This window comes from Gasterosteus aculeatus, chromosome 11 (genome assembly GCF_964276395.1).
Source record: "Gasterosteus aculeatus chromosome 11, fGasAcu3.hap1.1, whole genome shotgun sequence".
NCBI classification, from domain to species: Eukaryota; Metazoa; Chordata; class Actinopteri; order Perciformes; family Gasterosteidae; genus Gasterosteus; species Gasterosteus aculeatus.
This window is the reverse complement of record NC_135699.1, coordinates 8,392,907-8,414,179: the sequence shown is the minus strand read 5'-3', so window position 1 is coordinate 8,414,179 and position 21,273 is coordinate 8,392,907. Positions and strand designations below refer to the sequence as shown.

At 42.1% G+C, this 21,273-nt stretch overlaps 1 protein-coding gene across 3 annotated transcripts in view; it reads left to right on the top strand.

Annotated features, from left to right (window-relative positions):
* The window catches only part of asic2 (acid-sensing (proton-gated) ion channel 2), a 250,903-nt gene extending 230,915 nt beyond the window's left edge, over positions 1-19,988 (top strand). For all 3 annotated transcript variants that reach the window (XM_040190623.2, XM_040190624.2, XM_040190622.2), the window contains 8 exons: positions 9,301-9,428; positions 12,168-12,318; positions 12,589-12,645; positions 16,099-16,252; positions 16,462-16,553; positions 16,961-17,040; positions 17,531-17,599; positions 18,053-19,988. In XM_040190623.2, the coding sequence (XP_040046557.1) occupies positions 9,301-9,428; positions 12,168-12,318; positions 12,589-12,645; positions 16,099-16,252; positions 16,462-16,553; positions 16,961-17,040; positions 17,531-17,599; positions 18,053-18,154 (833 nt within the window). In that variant the 3' untranslated portion in view covers positions 18,155-19,988. The remainder of the gene's footprint in view (positions 1-9,300; positions 9,429-12,167; positions 12,319-12,588; positions 12,646-16,098; positions 16,253-16,461; positions 16,554-16,960; positions 17,041-17,530; positions 17,600-18,052) is intronic.
* The last annotated feature ends 1,285 nt before the right edge of the window (positions 19,989-21,273 follow it).

Sequence of the window (21,273 nt, the reverse complement as noted above, 5' to 3'; positions counted from 1 at the left end):
AGCTGAACATACATAGCCCTCAAGCCAGAAAGGAGCTGAATATTTTAATATTTGAACGGTTTAAATAGCTGAAAATGTGAAGGAGTTGAAAGCGGGCGCGGAAGAAATAGAATAATAATAATAAGTTGAATAAAGATTAGAAGAACAATACTTGGAATGCTTAAAGCATTCCAACTAATAACTAGAACTAGAAAAAGCATTTCCTGCTGAAAATGCGTTGGAATGCAAAAAGCTGAAAGCTGCACTGAATATTTAAAAATAGCTGAAAATACAGAAAGTTGAAGGGAATTTGAATACATTTGCTGAATATTTAAAAATAGCTGAAAATACAGAAAGTTGAAGGGAATTTGAGTACATTTGCTGAATATTTGAAAATAGCTGAAAATACAGAAAGTTGAAGGGAATTTGAATACATTTGCTGAAATAAAAGATATTAGAAAAGCTGAAATTAATTTGAAATAGTTGAAAATACAGAAATGGGAGAAGCTGAAAGGAATTTCAATAGATTTGCTGAAAAAGCAGAAATGAAAACAGCTGAAATAAATGTGAAATATTGCAAAACAGAAGTTGCAGGAGCTTAAATGAATTTTAAAAAGTACAGAAATAACAAAAGCTGAGATGAATAAAAAGAGGTTTAAAATTGTTTGTAGTAATGTTAGTTGTAATTTGGGTATTAGTACTAGCAGTAGAAGTCGGTTTAGTATCAATAGCAGTAGAAACAGCTGGAATACTGATACTATTAGCCATAGTAGTATTTTTAATAACATTAGTAGTAGTTGTATTAATAGCAGTAGAAATACTAGTAGTATGGTAGTAGAAGTATCAGTTGTAGTTCTACTAGAAGTACTAGTAATATTCGTAGTGGTTATAGTAGTATTTGAAAGAGCAATGCGCATTTCAACGAAACCGCTTCATGGTTAAGGTACAGATAATCATTGAGGCTTTTAGTTTGTAATGATGGAATTGGGTGAGGGGGGGTTGGGAGACAGAATGTTTGTTATTCAAACTAAGAAGTTTTTAATTAATAGGCCTCATCACAAACATTACAGTAAAAATTCCCTCCATGGGGCTTTTATTTTGAAATTATTGGATTGGGTGGGGTGGGGGGGTGTAGATAGAGGGAGGGAGGGTGAGAGGGTGAGGAAGGGAGGGGTGGTGAGGAAGAGATAGAGGGAGAGAGAGAGGAGGAGAAATAGACAGACATACTGACTGACTGAGTGATTAACAGTGAGCAGAGGTCAGGGTGGAGGGGGAAGGGGGGGCGAGTGTCTTTATCATATTGGTCTGTTGACAGAAAGCATAGCTGCGTCATGTGACTCCACTAATCAGGTCATAGGAGCAGCTTTGAGCCACAGACAGAGATCCTGCAGCGTGTGAGCGAGTAACCACGACAACGGCGCACCTAATGGATTGGGTGGGGGGGTGTAGATAGAGGGAGGGAGGGTGAGAGGGTGAGGAAGGGAATGGTGGTGAGGAAGAGATAGAGAGGGAGAGGGGAGGAGAATTAGACAGACTGACTGACTGAGTGATTAACAGTGAGCAGAGGTCAGGGTGGAGGGGGGAGGGGGGGCCAGTGTCTTTATTATATTGGTCTGTTGACAGAAAGCATAGCTGCGTCATGTGACTCCACTAATCAGGTCACAAGGAGCAGCTGTGAGTCACAGACAGAGATCCTGCAGCATGTGAGTGCTCGTAACCACGACAACGGCGCACCTGTGATCATTAACGATCTACTGCAAAAGACAGAGACATGGCAGCAAGTTACACAGAATCCACACCTCAAACAAATGGGAACCAGCGCAAAACTATAACAGCTATCTAAAAAATACGGCGTTTGTATGAGACCCAAGACTCTACCGAACGCGTGGATGTGTTTTTATGTCTGTCCGGTAATAAATACGGCTCCTATGGCCGTTTACAAAACGTGTACCTTGTGGATTTTTGTGAGAAATATGTCGGCAGATTTGTATTGGAGCCTATGGGGCTTTTGGCAGAGGTTGTGTCACTCAAACACACCTTGCGCCAAAACTAAAGAACTCTGGGATTCCATGAACACATTAATCCAATCAGCACAACCATACCCTCATTAATCTGAAGAAATTAAGCCTCTAGAGTGTATACTTTGGCTGCAAGGACAAAAGTTCCATACTTTTTTAACCAGATTTCTGCGCTGCCCCACACTCTAGCCTCGAGCTCTCCACTCTAGCAGACGCAATACACACTCATGTAAAAGTCAGAAACGGAGCGAAAAACTAGTGAAACATAATCAGTGATTATGAAAAAAGTACAATAGATATCAAGAAGCAGTTTTTTTCATAAAATAGTTGAGACTTGTGTGAACATTTGAGAGTTGAAATGGTGTCTGTAGCTGAAAGATTGGCGAAGCTGAAAAATCTGAAAGTTGAAGAAGTTGAAGAGGATTTGAAAAGCAAACTCCATTTGAAAACCATGTTAAAATATTAATGATTATTGATTTATATAAATTCAAGCTTAAGAGCTAGAAAGCTGAACATACATAGCCCTCAAGCCAGAAAGAAGCTGAATATTTTAAAATTTGAACGGTTTAAATAGCTGAAAATGGGAAGCAGTTGAAAGGGGGCGCGGAAGAAATAGAATAATAATAATAAGTTTAATAAAGATTAGAAGAACAATACTTGGAATGCTTAAAGCATTCCAACTAAAAAGCATTTCCTGCTGAAAATGCGTTGGAATGCAAAAAGCTGAAAGCTGCACTGAATATTTAAAAATAGCTGAAAATACAGAAAGTTGAAGGGAATTTGAATACATTTGCTGAATATTTAAAAATAGCTGAAAATACAGAAAGTTGAAGGGAATTTGAGTACATTTGCTGAATATTTGAAAATAGCTGAAAATACAGAAAGTTGAAGGGAATTTGAATACATTTGCTGAAATAAAAGATATTAGAAAAGCTGAAATTAATTTGAAATAGTTGAAAATACAGAAATGGGAGAAGCTGAAAGGAATTTCAATAGATTTGCTGAAAAAGCAGAAATGAAAACAGCTGAAATAAATGTGAAATATTGCAAAACAGAAGTTGCAGGAGCTTAAATGAATTTTAAAAAGTACAGAAATAACAAAAGCTGAGATGAATAAAAAGAGGTTTAAAATTGTTTGTAGTAATGTTAGTTGTAATTTGGGTATTAGTACTAGCAGTAGAAGTCGGTTTAGTATCAATAGCAGTAGAAACAGCTGGAATACTGATACTATTAGCCATAGTAGTATTTTTAATAACATTAGTAGTAGTTGTATTAATAGCAGTAGAAATACTAGTAGTATGGTAGTAGAAGTATCAGTTGTAGTTCTACTAGAAGTACTAGTAATATTCGTAGTGGTTATAGTAGTATTTGAAAGAGCAATGCGTATTTCAACGAAACCGCTTCATGGTTAAGGTACAGATAATCATTCAGGCTTTTAGTTTGTAATGATGGAATTGGGTGAGGGGGGGTTGGGAGACAGAATGTTTGTTATTCAAACTAAGAAGTTTTTAATTAATAGGCCTCATCACAAACATTACAGTAAAAATTCCCTCCATGTGGCTTTTATTTTGAAATTATTGGATTGGGTGGGTTGGGGGGGTGTAGATAGAGGGAGGGAGGGTGAGAGGGTGAGGAAGGGAGGGGTGGTGAGGAAGAGATAGAGGGAGAGAGAGAGGAGGAGAAATAGACAGACATACTGACTGACTGAGTGATTAACAGTGAGAAGAGGTCAGGGTGGAGGGGGGAGGGGGGGCGAGTGTCTTTATCATATTGGTCTGTTGACAGAAAGCATAGCTGCGTCATGTGACTCCACTAATCACGTCATTGGAGCAGCTGTGAGTCACACACAGAGATACTGCAGCGTGTTTACGAGTAACCACGGCAACGGCGCACCTATTGAATTGGGTGGGGTGGGGGGGTGTAGATAGAGGGAGGGAGGGTGAGAGGGTGAGGAAGGGAATGGTGGTGAGGAAGAGAGGGAGAGGGGAGGAGAATTAGACTGACTGACTGACTGAGAGTGATTAACAGTAAGTAGAGGTCAGGGTGGAGGGGGGAGGGGGGCTAGTGTCTTTATCATATTGGTCTGTTGACAGAAAGCATAGCTGCGTCATGTGACTCCACTAATCAGGTCACAAGGAGCAGCTTTGAGCCACAGACAGAGATCCTGCAGCGTGTGAGCGAGTAACCACGACAACGGCGCACCTATTGGATTGGGTGGGGTGGGGGGGTGTAGATAGAGGGAGGGAGGGTGAGAGGGTGAGGAAGGGAATGGTGGTGAGGAAGAGAGAGAGGGAGAGGGGAGGAGAATTAGACAGACTGACTGACTGACTGAGTGATTAACAGTGAGAAGAGGTCAGGGTGGAGGGGGGAGGGGGGGCGAGTGTCTTTATCATATTGGTCTGTTGACAGAAAGCATAGCTGCGTCATGTGACTCCACTAATCAGGTCATAGGAGCGAGCAGCTGTGAGCCACAGACAGATCCTGCAGCATGTGAGTGCTCGTAACCACGACAACGGCGCACCTGTGATCATTAACGATCTGCTGCAAAAGACAGAGACATGGCAGCGAGTTACACAGAATCCACACCTCACACAAATGGGAACCAGCGCAAAACTATAACAGCTATCTAAAAAATACGGCGTTTGTATGAGACCCAAGACTCTACCGAACGCGTGGATGTGTTTTTATGTCTGTCCGGTAATAAATACGGCTCCTATGGCCGTTTACAAAACGTGTACCTTGTGGATTTTTGTGAGAAATATGTCGGCAGATTTGTATTGGAGCCTATGGGGCTTTTGGCAGAGGTTGTGTCACTCAAACACTCCTTGCGCCAAAACTAAAGAACTCTGGGATTCCATGAAAGCATTAATCCAATCAGCACAACCATGTCCTCATTAATCTGAAGAAATGAAGCCTCTAGGGTGTATACTTTGGCTGCAAGGACAGAAGTTCCATATTTTTTTAACCAGATTCCTGCGATGCCCCACACTCTAGCCTGCGAGGTCCCGCCTCTAGCAGACGCAATACACACTCATGTAAAAGTCAGAAACGGAGCGAAGAACTAGTGAAACATAATCCGTCATTATAAAAAAAGTACAATAGATATGAAGAAGCAGTTTTTTTCATAAAATAGTTGAGACTTGTGTGAACATTTGAGAGTTGAAATGGTGTCTGTAGCTGAAAGATTTGCGAAGCTGAAAAATCTGAAAGTTGAAGAAGTTGAAGAGGATTTAAACACGATCTCCATAGGAAAACCATTAGACGAAATATTCATGATTACTGATTTATATAAATTCAAGCTTAAGAGGTAGAAAGCTGAACATACATAGCCCTCAAGCCAGAAATAAGCTGAATATTTTAAAATTTGAACGGTTTAAATAGCTGAAAATGGGAAGCAGTTGAAAGGTGGCACGGAAGAAATAGAATAAGAATAAGTTGAAATAAAGATTAGAAGAACAATACTTGGAATGCTTAAAGCATTCCAACTAATAATAATAAGTTGAATAAAGATTAGAAGAACAATACTTGGAATGCTTAAAGCATTCCAACTAATAAAGATTAGAAGAACAATACTTGGAATGCTTAAAGCATTCCAACTAATAAAGATTAGAAGAACAATACTTGGAATGCTTAAAGCATTCCAACTAATAAAGATTAGAAGAACAATACTTGGAATGCTTAAAGCATTCCAACTAATAAGAGGAAGATGACCGTTTTTTCAGATTTTAAAGCTTTTAATGTCAAGCGCAGCAGGTTGCTAGGCAACAGGAGCAGCATAGGTAAAGCTGATGAAACAAGTAGGAAAAGCCCTCATAGCGTAGACCGCCCTGTTTTAGAGACTGCTCGGTTCGGCCTGTGCGGTTGTTGGAGGACCCGGCCTTCGCGGTAGACCCCGGCCGGGTCCTCCAACAACCGAACCGAGCGGTCTCTAAAACGGGACTGACATGATGCAGCCCGCTGAATTGAGACACAGTTAGAAAGACAGGATTGTCATTCATGACTGTAGTAAATGGCAGAGAACACCTCGTACTGTCCTGATCCTGAATTGGATTATTGAAACTTGTGTTTATCATAGGAACACCATGTCTCAGTTTTTGAGGTCCCAGACCTTCTGTCCACTAACATTGAACCTTATTTAAATTATTATTATCAACAGATAAAGGCTTACGCTGAGTGCAGTGCTAAGACCTTACCTTGCATCAGCACGCTTTTATTAAATCAAAGTGATGGCAAAAAAATAGGCAGAAAAGCACCTGCAGGATGTTTGAACAACAACAACAACAACAGGTTAAACCGACTACAAAGCTGAAGTGGAAACACCCTGATTTGTTTTATCTTTACCACACGCGTTGCTTCCCTTTGAGGTGTTTGGTTAGTGGGATGTGCTCCTCCGTGCGATATTGTGTGTGTCAAACTATTACTTTTGCTTGTTGGAAGCGTATTTTTCGTTAAGTGCACCACACAGTTTCTGCGTCTCTGCCAGAGGGAGTTTAGTTTTTAAGCCATATCCGTGAATCTTTAATCAATGCGTGTGTGGGTGAACTTCATCTGCCCCTGTGGTGCACATTTGCTTCTTTTTGGAGGTCGTTTCTTTCATTATCTGTCTTCTTGTAAATTGTGAGTTGTCTCTTTCCCTACACACAGTAAGTTTGCAGGGAAACGGATGAAATAAAAGTAGAGAAGTCTGCTGTACCTCTCATGATCTTACACACTTGAACCAACTAAATTGACTCAAAAGTTGTAGCAGCTTCACCCTCGGACAAATCCCATGTGGCCGAGTCATTGGTGTGCAAATGAGTCTGTACACTGACCACATTTACATACTGTATACGCTCATCTGTTTGAGTATAACCGGCAGACGTAATGGATTAAATTTGGACGGTAATTGGGGCTGAAGCGAGTCAATACTTGAAAAATAGATTGGAGGATTGAGTCATATTTCAGGCTTCACTGTTAAAAATCGGCTGCTTTTCAGACAAATCAAAGTCATAGTAGTCCTGAGTTGTATTTATTATTTTGATGCCTTTTCTTTTTCCTGTGTAATGTCATGGCATTCTCAGTTTGAATACCATGTACGTGACATTTTCAAATAGCATGTCATCATTGTGGATTACTGTTCATATTGATAAAAGCAGAAAAGCTTTTAAAAATCACATTTTCTGAGAAAATCAATTCAGTTTGTTTCTCAGTATTTCTAATTTAATTCAGCGTTCAAGATCTGACAGCAAGTTCAATACACATTTATCAATCCAATATATTTGCACGTGCATATTTGTTTTACAGCAAGCACTTTGGTCGCCAAATAATCGACACGCAGCACCTGAACAAATAGATAATCGACAGATATTATTTTGCAACAGGGAATTGTCGGTTAGAACAGTAACAATATTATATTGCTTCAGCTAATTGTTTACCGAGAGCAACACAGCTATGTTTACAACCATATAACCAGCAAAATGGGATCTTATTAAACTTTTGCCCATAAACACAGTATTTATGTTAAAGAATAACTTGTTGAATGACAGTTATTTTATCTTGCATCTTATTATTAGCACATTCCATGACCAAACATAGTAACCAACAATGCATATGCAGGCACCAGATGCCTCTAGTAGAAATTGTTACCCACCGAACAGCCAAACTGGGCGGCGTATTCATTTGTCATAATTAACAGCTGGTGCATTTTGTGCCTATATTTTTGTGTTGCGTAGACGTCCCTGTGCAGCCTTGGGAATGCAGTTGCTTATTTACAGTGGTAAGTGCAGTTTAAAAAGAAGGCATATGTCATATGAGTAATGTACCTGGTTTCATCTGGTTTCCTAATGGAGGACCAGCCTGGTTTGCTCCAAGAGGACCAGATAGTACGACATGGCCAACATCATGTGGACACCGGTGTGGTGAACTGGAACAAGCAAACAAGGCCTGGCCGAGCCTCGTCAGTGGCGGATCTCACTCGTGCTCCTGTGGCCGATCAGCGTTAAGCCCAATTTTAGGTTTGAAAATTTGGTGCAAATCCTGAAACTCGACAAACGGAGGCTGTTATACATGTTAGTTTTACACGTTCAGCAATCCCATATGGATGAAGTGTTTAGGTGTCCACGTAGAATTGCCCATTTTCAGTGAACTCCCTTGGAAACACGTCGTGCTGCACCAATCCTTTCCCAGTAAGTACAGTAGATGAAGCCAATTCAACAGAGGTTTGGGCTAAACGCACAGAGCTTCTTAGAGTTGGACAGAGGAGGATGAGACGTAAAGGAAATAAAAGTGGTCAGTTACATACAAGCACAAGACTGGACATGCAGGACATGCATGACATTACATTTTACTGGACAAAACAGAGACAAGCACGCAACACAGATTTTAAGTTCCACAAACACACACAAAGTCTCGTAGTGTCGTCAGCCTGCACATTCATGACCATGATCTCTCTATCCGACACACACACACACACACAGAATGTAATTATCCTTCTTAAACAGCAGATGTTTCGTTCATGCTCTTTTTCACACACACACACACAAAACCACAGAATCACAAACACTATCTGAACTCTTTCAGAATCGCCGTTTTCAAACACAAACAGCCGTGAAGCGTGCGCGCTTGATCTCTTCATCTATATTCTTCAGTGTGAACGCGCCCAAGCTGTCGCCACAGCAGTCGCTGCAGATGATTTGATTGATGAGTTTAACATAGTGGTGTGTGTACGGGTGCGTGCTCTCTGTGCTTTGTTGAGGCTGGCCTCACAGGCTAAAAGGCTCCGCGGTTTGTTGGTTGCAAAGCGAGGCGTCTGACTGATCGTCTGGCACGGGAAGCCTTGATTGAAAATCCGGCAGCTCACCGCTGAAAGTGGAGACATGGGTAGAGAACATTATCGATTTTTTACAGAGCGCTCTCTCTTGTGCTCTCTCTCTCTCTCTCTCCCCCCATAAATGTCATGGCTCTCTTTTTGTCCTTGCCCATAATTGTGTGTGTGTGTGTGTTTGCTGATGTGATTTAAATTGCAGGATAAAGGTCCGGGAGTCAGCAGCAAGCCTCCTTCTTCTCTCCGGTGTTTTAAGTCAAGAAACATGAGACAGAATGTCTCAGACATTTTGTGGGCCTAATTTGCTAAATGTTTCATGCAGGAAATTCATTTTTTTTACTCTCTGCAGAAGCATCTGTGGGAGCAGATATGTTTTGCTCCCATTTGTGTGAGCCAGTGGAAAAAGTCAGACATGTTTGTGTGTTTTCGGCACACGCCGGTTCATTTATTGCCAGAATAATAATAATCTAACATCGTCTTTCCCTCTGTCTTCCTTTGCAGAGGATACGGCGTTCGAGGCGGGTGTGCGTGTGCAGATCCACAGCCAGGCGGAGCCCCCGTTCGTTCACGAGCTGGGTTTCGGCGTGGCCCCCGGCTTCCAGACCTTTGTCGCCACACAAGAGCAGAGGGTATATGTCACTTCTACACAGTCAATAGCTTTATGATTATTATAACATATACCCTCTACAACCTAAATTGGCCCTTTCTGGCCTCGTACCGTTTGTTTGCTTTGACCTTGTTGGTAGATCGGTGCCTCAACCCATGAATGACTTGTGTGACTCAATAGCAGATTGTCCTTCACTTACCAGTTAGATTCATTTCAGTTCCATCATTGTCTTTTCTGTCTGCAATATCAATTCATTTTTGGTTTCTTGGTGCTGGTTATGTAAAAGCTTTTTCACTCAAGACAACTGCCCTGAAAATGAAAACGGAGAGCCGAAAGGCGCTTTGGAGCCTCGTAGAGATGAGGTGAACTGCAGGGTTGGGGAATAGTTCACTATAAGAGACCCCTCTCACTCATGTGATGTGTTGGTACCACAAAAATATTGATTATAGCCACTAAATACAAACTATTCTCTAAAGGTCAAACAAGTCAGTTCCCAACACAACAGACTATTGCTTCACATTTGTTGCTTATCATCGCTGATACATTTATATCAAACTGCGGATGAGGGATCGCCGTAACCGGCCTGAATATGTTCTTAAAGGTTGGTGAGTGAATTAAATAACGTGAAAAAAGGAGTTCAGTTTTGATTTCCAATATTTTACATTAAGCCCAATTCAGTTGAAACTTCGTCTCCCTTCGGTACATCACCGCTCGGCGTGGCGCTGCGATGCAGAGTCGACTCAGCGGTAGTTAGAAAGGAAGCAGGAGAGATCAATCCGCCGATGTTTAGGCCTCCTGACTATTGAGCCACCAGGGAGTCTGTCATCTCTCTGCCCAGTTCTATGACTGGCAGGCTGACTGCCTGCTGCGAAAACACTGTCCGAATCCACGAGGCCGCACAGCGGGGAACACAACACAATCTGCTCCGGCTAATTGATGCACAGTTTAAGTTGTGTAAGAAGTCTGGGAAAACACCTCCTGCGGGGAGATGTTCCCATCTATGTTTTCAATCTTCTTCTTTAATAAAAACTAAATTGTTCAAAGACTCTACTTAATACTGATGATTGAATTACATACTTGACATGAGGCCCTGGGAAACACATTTTAAAAAGTGTTTTTAAACGCAGACAGCCACTTTTGGATTATAGCTCTGCAGACATAGAAATTGTGGCTTTTGACTGAAGCGAAAAGAGAGAAAAAAAAAAGAGTGTTGTTCTCGGTTGAGAAATCCGTTATTCAAAAACTCCATTATACCACATTCACTTACATTTACCCTTGAATAGATTAGAATTATATTTGTGAAAGGTTATCGTGACCTCACAAGAAGGTTCTTGCCACAATTCGGGAATTCATTTACAAACTATTACAATTTCACAAAAAAATTTAATAGGATAAAACAATAAAGTTATGCCATTATATTAGTATTTAAAATACAAATTGACTATGTTGGTGTTGATGTCCAGACTAAACCTGTGCTCAGTTTTAGTCTTTAGTTTAGTTTAGTTTCCCACACAAATTGTTAACAAATCCAACTTTCTAACAGCAACATTGATTAATAAGTTAATAACACTGTGAGTGTGATACAGGCCTTGTTTTTTATTAGATAGATAATAATTCAGGTCAACAGGGTCTCAAATTAGTTAAAAAAATAGTGATATTGAGCATCTTGGCTTATTTTATTACAGAGAAATAATCCAATTAGCCACATCTGACTCCAATTAGCAAAGAAGTAAAGATTGGCAGAGGTGTGAAGGTGATTTTGAAGATTAAGGAGTGCTGCAAAGCACCTTTCTTTGGTCCCTAATATAATTAATAGCATATGGATGTTGGTATTCATAGCCTGTGCTTTCTGCTGGCTTCGGGGGAAGGCATGTTTAATTATCACAGGAGACATAGCAGCCGTGTCCAGAAATGCCTTGAGGCTCTCAGACTCAATAATATGCAATATTCAGCATGCTGGATCGGGGCTTTTGGTTCTGTTTTGATTCATCGTCCTATGTTTGGTAAAATGATCTGAAGACCTAAAGCATCAACCTCGAGAAGCTCAGATCAACGTCGCCTAAAAAAGCAGAGACAGGGTTTCATGTCCTGTGAGCACTAACACGCAGACTGCGGCCAAATTTCACCTGGCAGGATTTTGTGTTTTGCCTCATCCCAAAAGAAATTGCTCTTTTGGCAGAATAATCCCCAGTTGGGACGCGTTGCGATGACAATGGAGGGAACTGGGGAACAGAGTGTGAGGGATGCAGAGTGCAGAGCAGAGCGCGCGGCGGCGGCTCGTGTTTCCGAGCAGATGGGCCACATTGCGCCGTCCGGTGTCCCTCCTTCTTCATCTGCTGTCCCAGCCCTTGGAGCCACGGGAGCGGGAGGAGAACATTTGGAGTTTTCGTGCTCCCATTGCCAGGCGGCCTGGGATTTTTCTGACAGAGGCTGGCTATCTGTTGAATTGTTTTTTCCACACCGCCTGGTTTGTTGGGAGGCTCTTCTGCTGCTTTGTATTTGGCTCAAGGAGGAAGCAATGCATCTGGAGGGCTGCCGTATGGATCTGCCCACGTTATACGTGAAAGAATAGTAAAAATGTTTAATACTTTAAAAGCATATATGTATTTACATTTACATTTTTTCTCGTGATTGTGGCTCTTTATTTCCATCTTATTTGATGGTGCGGGGGCACTGGAGGCGCTGAGATGGCTGTGATAACACCTCTATTGCCCTTATTGGTTTCCTAACTGTCCCCCATATCATGTTTTCTCACTCGCAGCTGACTTACCTGCCTCCCCCGTGGGGAGAGTGCGAATCCAAAGCTCTGGAGTCGGGCTTTTTCCAGGTCTACAGCGTAACGGCCTGCAGGATTGACTGTGAAACGCGCTACATCGTAGAGAACTGCAACTGCAGGATGGTGCACATGCCTGGTGAGTCTGATTTCCACACGATATGTGGGTGTGTTTAACACGCACAGAGCAACAGTTTTAGCAAGGTTGCAGTATTTTATGCGCGATTAGACGGCGCGGAGAGGCCTCGTATTGATGTCATCAGTCAATACTGGATAAAGTTGTCGGCATAAAACAAGAAAAAGAATTATGTGTCTGGCAGGTTGTTTGTAGATTCACCCTTCTGTCTTTCAAGTATTTAATACATACACCACCATCGACTAATTGCTCCTCATTTACCGGTTCTTCCAGGCGATGCCTCTTACTGCACGCCGGAGCAGTACAAGGACTGTGCCGAGCCGGCCCTCGGTAAGATCACACAACCTCAAGAACGACACACACACACACACACACACACACACACACATGCAATGTTTTGTTGTTTACATATCATTACCCGTCTCAGGGACGCATGAGGATTAGCTTTCCTCTGTTGATACAGAGCTTTAATGTTAAACCCGCTTTAAACACTAACAACACCGTAGAGAATTTCCGGCTCGGCTCAACTGAAAAGCAACTGAAACGTGTCATCGTGAATGTCAAAAGCACTGCAGCAGGTAACAGGTCTACTTTGGTTGCGGGGGGGGATAATAGCCACCATCACGCTGTCTTTTCCTCGCTGTCCGTTATTATTTTAGAAGGAAATTTCTACGGTCAAGAGATGACTGTCACTCAGCTGTCACGTTCTCTTCCATTACGTCCTATAAATGGAGGAAGGCGCCTCTGTCGCTGCTTCATTTTCGGATTTGCCGAGAGAACCGGATTCATCTCATTCATCCTTCCCCTTGTGTACGAAGAGCTCATCTAGTCTGTAAACAATATCAGAGCAGGCAATTTAATGGATGGGTTGTCACATAGATAAAGGAGATATATTTCCTGCATTGAGGTTAATTAAAGCTCCCTTTAAGAGTTTTTTGGCAGCCTTTGCTCCATCCGTCAAATTTAAGATTTTATATTACCTCTTTTAGTTTTATTCTCCGTTGGCTCGTCCAGCTGTTTTAAGAAATTAAACTGATTATAGTTCCCATGTGTCTTAATGTTTTGTGTGACTTATTATGATTTTATTTAAATTAGTTCCTTGAAACGTGTCTAAAAGTCAAGGGCCTTTAGGCTTCTAAAGCAGCGGAATCGTAACGAGAGAGACGTTTCATTCGTCATTTCCTATTCGGTTATCGAGGTAAAAGGTCACGAGGGAGGATAGAGCGAGCTGGCAACACGCCCGCCACGCATTGGGGTACATGTCGGGCCCGTTGGCAACTTGTTGAAGTGGTTTCCACAGACATTTATTAGAGACATATTTCCATGGAGGCAGTTCTGTTCAGATAGAGGCACGGCCCAGACACCAACTTCTCTCATGACTCCCAACAAACGTCAAAGGATGAAAAAGTTAGTCTCCAATTGACCTCATACGTCAAGGCGAAATTACATAAATTAATCTTAAGGATTTGACTCCGGACCTGAAAGTATGAAGACCGCTGTCGCTCTTTTTCAGAAAATAAATGCAGGGCCATACAACCCTCTATTGTTGCCGTGGTGATATCAACAAATACTCACTAGGGTAAAAATCGCAAGACTTTATATTGAAGTCATTGTGGGTCGTTGTGGCGCAGGGGTTAGAGAAGGTGTGCTGGGAAGCACAAAGTTGTTGGTTCGATTCCAGGCTGCCCCATGTTCCATGTCAAACCCTGAGCAAGACACCTAACCCCTAATGAAATCCTAGAGTAGAGAATAAATAACTTAAAAAATACTCATTAGTATCATGCTCACCTGTTGGCCAGTGGGAGCGTCAGAGAAATGTTCTTCTCCCACACTTTTCTCTCTGCTCTCTCCCTCCACAAGGGAAAACAATTTTTTGAAAACCAGAAACGTTAAACTTTTACATTTTGCATATTCCTGTGTGCCCCCCCCCCCCCCCCCCCCCCTCCCACACACACACACATAGTTTGGATCCTTGAATGCAAATGTGTTCTTGTTTTAAAGGCAGTGGCAATTTGTTGTTCCCGTCAAAGAACATTTCACAAGTTTGATTTTGGTTTTTCTACAACTGCGTCACTGGGGTTTTGTAGACGTCTGCATCCATTCCTCTCTGAACAACTGGCTTTTCATTTGCTCTGGAGTTTAGAAAACACGGGCATCTCCAGTTGTCCAAAGTGTTATTGTTCCAACATTGAAAAAAAAAAGTGAGGATTAAATAATATATTATGGTAATTTTATCTTTTATATTTAAATGTGTGAGTGTAAATGAGGGAGGGCGGTGGACAAAGGTAAGGGGATCAGAAAAATAAATCAATCATTTGAATGCACAAGGCCTTGCTCCTGTGTATCCAATAATGTTTTATTTGAATAAAAATAAAAAAAAGAGACCCCAGAGAAGCCATATTGAATTTCCACTTGCAATTACGTGACTGTGTGGTCCCACCGGCTATTAGTGAGCGGTGGGGGTGGGGGGGGGCGCCTGTTTCTCTGCGATCTGCGGGTCCTGCACTGAGAAGTAATGCTGGAGATGCTCCCGTCTGCTTCACATTCGCAGAATCAGGGCTTTTGGGGTTTTGAAATCCAGAGAGAGAGCAGTTTTTTTGAAAGAACTCAATGGAGCCCGATTTAAACTTTGCAACTTTTTAAAATCCCACTGTGGGAAGTATGCGCAGCCTCGATGCCAGAGAAGCTTTTTTTTTTAGGAGCTATATTTGAATCGCCTGTGTCGCTTAACATTACAGTCACTGCGAGAGAGTTGTTGGTGGCTGTGGGCTCAACACGAAAGCATCCAATGCATTTCAGCTGAGGGTTTTTCTCTCTCGCTCTCTCTCTCTCTCTCTCTCTCTGAGTCAAACTGCCAAAGCAGAGCCGTGAATAGAGGCTGGCATTTCTGCATCGGGGCTTTGTCTCTGTCAGGGTGAAGGCTGTTTTCGCGGATGCTGCTTGAGGGGGTGTTTGTGTTTGGCGCGTTAGATATTGTGACTTTGACAGTGACATTGACTTATACTGTCATTCGGGCTTTTATGGAGTAAACACCCACATGACTCAAGGCCCAGTATGAAAGGGGCCGTGTTTGCAATGCTTTGTGGTATTTGTGTACTTGTGTTTGAAGGTACAAGTGTGTTTTTACAATCTGAAATGTGACCGCCGTCTTCAGTTTCTGTAAATATTTATTCGCTCTCTGATGTGCAGATGGCACTGATTAAACGTTTTGGGCTGTGGTGGCTGTTCCCTTCAGACAATTTAATATGATGTTATTTCAAATGATTGATGATTTTTCAGGTTTATCGTAGTCTTGAGATACCAAAAAAAGATAGAAGTAAGGAAAGAAGAACATTATTAACATTGAGCTCTAAATTACTCATCTTAAACCATGATAAATAGTTATATTGAGATAAATTACAAAATATTTTTTTTCATGTATTTTGGTTTTCCATTTTAAAGCATTTAAGATTTAATTTTCTGCCTTTTCATTTTTCCCCTCTACGTTGAACCTTTTTCAATGTTCTTCGGGGCAATGTCAAGAACAACCCATTTACTGAGATATAACCAGCATGTGCAACATTCACTGCCGCCGTATTATATTATATAGAAATATAACTTCTACCAATAAATGAAGTGAATGATCTGTTAAGTGATATTGGAGTGCTTTTATTTGTATTGTGTACATGGAACTATATTGAGGAAAAGTCTCAACATTTTTCCTTCTGCTCATCGTCATCGTCCTTCCACATCTCGTTACATTCAACCGCCTCTCCCCTTTCCATCGCCCCCTCCGGCGTGAAGCTAAACTGTCGGCTGTGGAGAGCAGCAACTGCATGTGCAGGGCGCCGTGCAACATGACCCGCTACAACAAAGAGCTGTCCATGGTCAAAATCCCCAGCAAGACCTCGGCCCGTTACCTCCAGAAGAAGTTCAACAAGTCGGAGAAATACATTACGTGAGTAGCAAGTGACAAAGTTATTAAATAAGCCGCTGACACGGCTCGAAAGGTTAGGATGATGAGTAGAATTACCGTATTTCAAATGCACAGAATAATATGAATAAGGGAATAAAAATATCTAAACGATCTTTAACGCCTATGCAATACTCCAGGTCTTGTTTGGTACTGGATTCTTTAGATCTAAAGCCCATTTTTTCTTTCTGCAGAGACAATATCTTAGTGTTGGATGTGTTCTTCGAGGCTCTGAACTATGAGACCATCGAACAAAAGAAAGCTTACGAGGTCGCAGGCTTGCTGGGTAAGTTCTACTCAAGGTTCCCTTTGTTTTCCAAACCTGGATCCAGTCTACATTACTCACTGCCATGCTACTTTAATTCAAATATGTCTGACTGGATTTGTCTTAGTTTGTTTAAAAAACTCATCATCAAGTTGCCGGCACTGTGAGCTGAGGTGTCTCTCATGTCAATGCCCCCGTTTGTTTTAATTTATTAGCGTTTTGCTTTCACTTATCTCAGTATTGTCCAAGTAATGGACAAAAGCCGTAATGTTTGGAAATGGTCTGGGAGTGAAGCAAACCTAGAACCCATATGTTGACTAATAGTAGACGGGGTGAAAACGGAGGATCGCGTTCAGGAGCTGTTTGTTTGGGCCGGCTTATGGTTTCACACTGTTTACTTACATATCCTATATCCTATTTGTCTGCAGGTGATATCGGGGGCCAGATGGGTCTGTTCATCGGAGCCAGCATCCTGACCATCCTGGAGCTGTTTGACTACGCTTATGAGGTCGGTCTTAAGATGCTTGTTTTCCACCTTTTATTTTTTCCCACATGACTGTTGAAACGTCTAATTACGCGAGCATGTCACTCCTTTAAAGGGTCTCACTCAGTGAAGAGCTGGAAAAAAAAACGATCATGAAAGCTGAGAACAAAAAGCAATGTCACTCGTATAAAAAAGCAGATCTGATACAAAGAGCTGGATTTACTTCAGAGCCGGCCTGAGATGAAGGAATGTGTGCTTGTGATTTTCCATTACATTCGCTCTACCGTGTGACTTTCTTCAGAGCGTCTGCTGCTGCTTTCAGCTGCACGGCGTTCTGACGTTCTGATAGTCTTTGTCTCCTTGGTGGAGTGGTGTGGAAATATAGAGAACCCCTCCCCCTGTTTTTAATCGCCGTAATAATGGGGATAATAAACCCACAGGTCGCTGCTACGTTTTGCATGTTCGAATGACTGGGCAAGTTGTGCTTTTCTGACTTTTATTTCCCAATCTGCAGGTGGTGAAAGACAGATTGCTGGATTTACTGAGCAAAGAGGAGGAGGAGGAGAGTCATGGGGAGGATGTGGTAAGAGTGGCCTCTAACACCCTCCCCCCTTATCAATTCCTATGTTGAGTGTAACCTCATGCAGCCTTGTCCTATAGCCCACAAGCGCATGGAAAGAGCACCTAGCAAATCTAAAACCAATAGCAGCATGTAAACAATGCAACACATGCTGCATTGGAAGAAGGTTTTTCTGGCGTTTGCCTTTAGCAGATTACATATTGCTTGAGTACAGAACTACAGTAAATGATAAAAGCCACGTCTTTTGACTAGATTGTGTTAAATCATGTACTGTTAACAACCCATCTAATGTGACTGGGATCTCCTGGCGTGATAGTGTTATGTCAAATAAGCTCAACGCTGCACACCAGAAACACACACTTCACTAGGATGCCTGAAATGAATATTGCCGTTCCGTTGGCTAGTCTGAGCGAGCACTAAACAACTTTAAACGCTTTAAAATCGTTCTTTTCCCAGAGTTCCTGTGACCCAGTGGCAAACCACTCGGACTCCATCAGCCACACGGTTACAGTCCCCTTGCAGACGACGCTGGGCACCTTGGAGGAGATTGCCTGCTGAGGCCCTCCCCCCCCTTGTCCCTCAGTGCCACACCCGCACAGCGGCCGCCTCCACTTGGTGGCACCGCATCCTCTGTTGGGGCATCGTGCAGGTTCCTTGACAGGGGACAGGAGGACAAGAACAGGGACTGGCCTGAGGACAGCACTGCATTCTGTCAAAACGCCCCGCCTGAGGCACTAATGGGGATTAAGGAGCTGTCGGCCGGACTTATCGGCCCCCTCTGTCAGCCTGCACTGTACTGCAGTGGGAGCGTGGCCTCCATTATGCCGGACCGGTCTGTGTCCCCACACGCGTGCACAAAGAAAACCAGAAGCCAGGTGGGACAGCAACCCATACAGAGGGATTAGCCCATGTGCACATGTAACAAACACATTAACATGTTGCGCACTGCCAAATGAACTGTACAAACTTGGTTTTGAACTGCATGCGTCAATCTATCTTGCTCTCGTTTGCCGATGCAAATGCTGGACCGCAGTGTTGCTTTACTGTACATGTGTGCCATCCGTCTCTTTCTCTTTGCAGGACCGGCCTTTGACAAAGGCCCAGGTGAGATATCAAGCTTCGAATGTACAGATTGAACATTAGGTGGCGTAAAATCATGGGTTAGATAACGGGAGACCCTTTTGAAAAAATATTTTAAAGAGCAATTCATCACCTCTTAGTTGATTGCCTTGAAGGGAAAGGTGGTTGGGGATGTGTGAGCCGTTTGAAGTTTTAACTCTGAAAATAGTGAAATCCAAATTTTTTTCAGTCTGCATTTTGCATATTTTTTTCACCCGTCAGTTTTAGTTTAGTCAGTTTACTAAAAGGCATGTTTGCTACGTTGCTCCAGGGGTGTTAAGCTGTTCCCTACAGACATCTTTAAAGGGATGTCATACTCCTACTGTCAATTTATATGAATAAATTGCTTCTAGCTGCTGCACCTAAACCCAGAGCGCAGCTAACAGAATCTAAATTTGTTTGCCTGCCAGACGGCCGTGTTCAAAACACTGCTCCAGTAACTTTGCCGAGACTGTCAAACCATTATTTAATGAAGAGAATGTGCTTTCAGACGGCTACCACCACTTTATCAAAGGTTGCCTCATTTTGACTTTCACCAACTAGAAATAATAATACAATTAAAACATTTTTTATGATATAAAGTAGCATAAGGAGGGTTCCGCTCCGAGTTTTTTTCATATAAGGTCTGTGGTATGTGGGATTTTTTTTCTCAAAAAAATGGGCACCACAATTAGATTTCATCATAAGGAAATTGAATAAAACATTCACTGGAGACGCGTTCAGGTGGGAATGTCATGTAACAGGCAGTAGCATTTTGAGGGAAGTTGAATGTCATGCTTACCACAAAGGGAACACTTTTGTATGAGCACCAGGTTTCTTTTTCGATTCAGGTCTCTCCGAAACCTTTCAGTGTCCTCGGAAAATAGCGGCGACATATACGGCTTCACACCAAAAGCAATTGTGTGAGAAAATGTTGAGGATTTAGTCAAAATGAGTCCATGTTCACTCCGGCTTGGTCTCTGTCGTCATGGTAATGTACATTACAGGTAGGAATGAATTCAAGTGCTTTGTGAGACTATTTGAGTTATGATTTCCCATCTGTGACTCAACCTGCTGTCCGTGTGTACTATCTTATGTTGTGGCTTCAGAGCGACACAAACTTACCTGCAGGGGCGTCAAACAAACGCGTCTCGCTTCTCTTGGTGGTGACGACGATGGCTGATTCTTGGCTCTACTTTGTTGTTATCGCAAAATAGCTTTTTCTCATTTTGTGATGCAACATTCAGTGTGTGTTTTTAATGTAAAACAATCAAATTAAAAGAGTTGTTTTGCAGTGATGGCGTCATGTTTTGGCAAAGCTACACCTTTCAAAAATACCTCATATGAGACAATGAATCAAGAGGCAATATCATAAGAGTTGTAGCTGGAGGAGGCTGAACTTAATACGAATATACTGACAGGTAACATGTTTACGATTTGCATCATCAGTCCAATGATTTCTAATTCACACTGAAGACAAACACACGTGAGACTGAAGAACAAAGTGGAAACCGGAGTGAAATTTCATTGGAGTCGATTCAGATCCTGACTTCTGAAATTAAATATATTCTGCTGGCATTTTAACAATGAGCTACCTGAGGTATTACACGGATTTGATTCTTCAGAAGGATTCTCAAACAGGAACAATGTCAACGTCATGATGATGCTGGAGGAGAATTTGCATTTTTTGGGGACCCTGGATAAGACTTCATGTCATTGCATCCAATACATTTAATCTGTGTATTTCTTGGGACGTTTGGCGTGACCTGTCCGCTGGTGCAGGGACATTATCAACTCCACAGAGAATGACAAGCCCAAACACTGGAAAATAACAAACCAGGCTGGAGCCAATGTCGCTCAGCAAGGTGCAATTTCAGACAGCCGTGCTACATGCTCTTAACGTTGGTTGAAGTGTTCCCACATTCAGCCTCAAATGATTACAGCGGCTTGGACAATGTAGGGGGGGGGGGGGGGGGTGTGCACGCCTCAGCAGCGGAGAAATCAGCTTGAAACCTGATTTAACATGCTGGTCAGGTTTTATTAAGCTCTGCTTCTTTTAAGAAAATCCAACGGCAGCAGCGAGCACTGCAGCTCAGGAAGCGCTATTTCTGTGATTCCTCCGCGACTGTTGCATTAATTCACCTCTAGCTCAGAAATGCACAACTCTGCCAGTTTTTCAAATTCATTATTTTGTTTTTCAACGTGTGTAGGCCTCCACTTTAGCCTGAAAAGGATCCTTGTTGTTAATAATTTATGCTCTCAAGGAGATGAAAAACTAAATATTGCACAGCACAGCTTTCAAACAATGAGGAGATGGGATCATCTTTTCCTTTGTTGCTGTCTTATCCAGGAGATACAAAGGTGGTGTGTGTCGGGTTTAAAAGATTCAGCATTGAAGGTAAATGCTGAAGATTGAAAAAGCCCCTTTGCTTAGCATAGAAACAAACCTCTGTCAACATGCATTTGGTCAATACAATATGTATTCATAAACAAAATACTCCATAAACACTTAAAAATGTTACATCATCAAGTAAAAAACTGCAAACAAGGGCAGCAACTAATGATTATTTGCATTATTA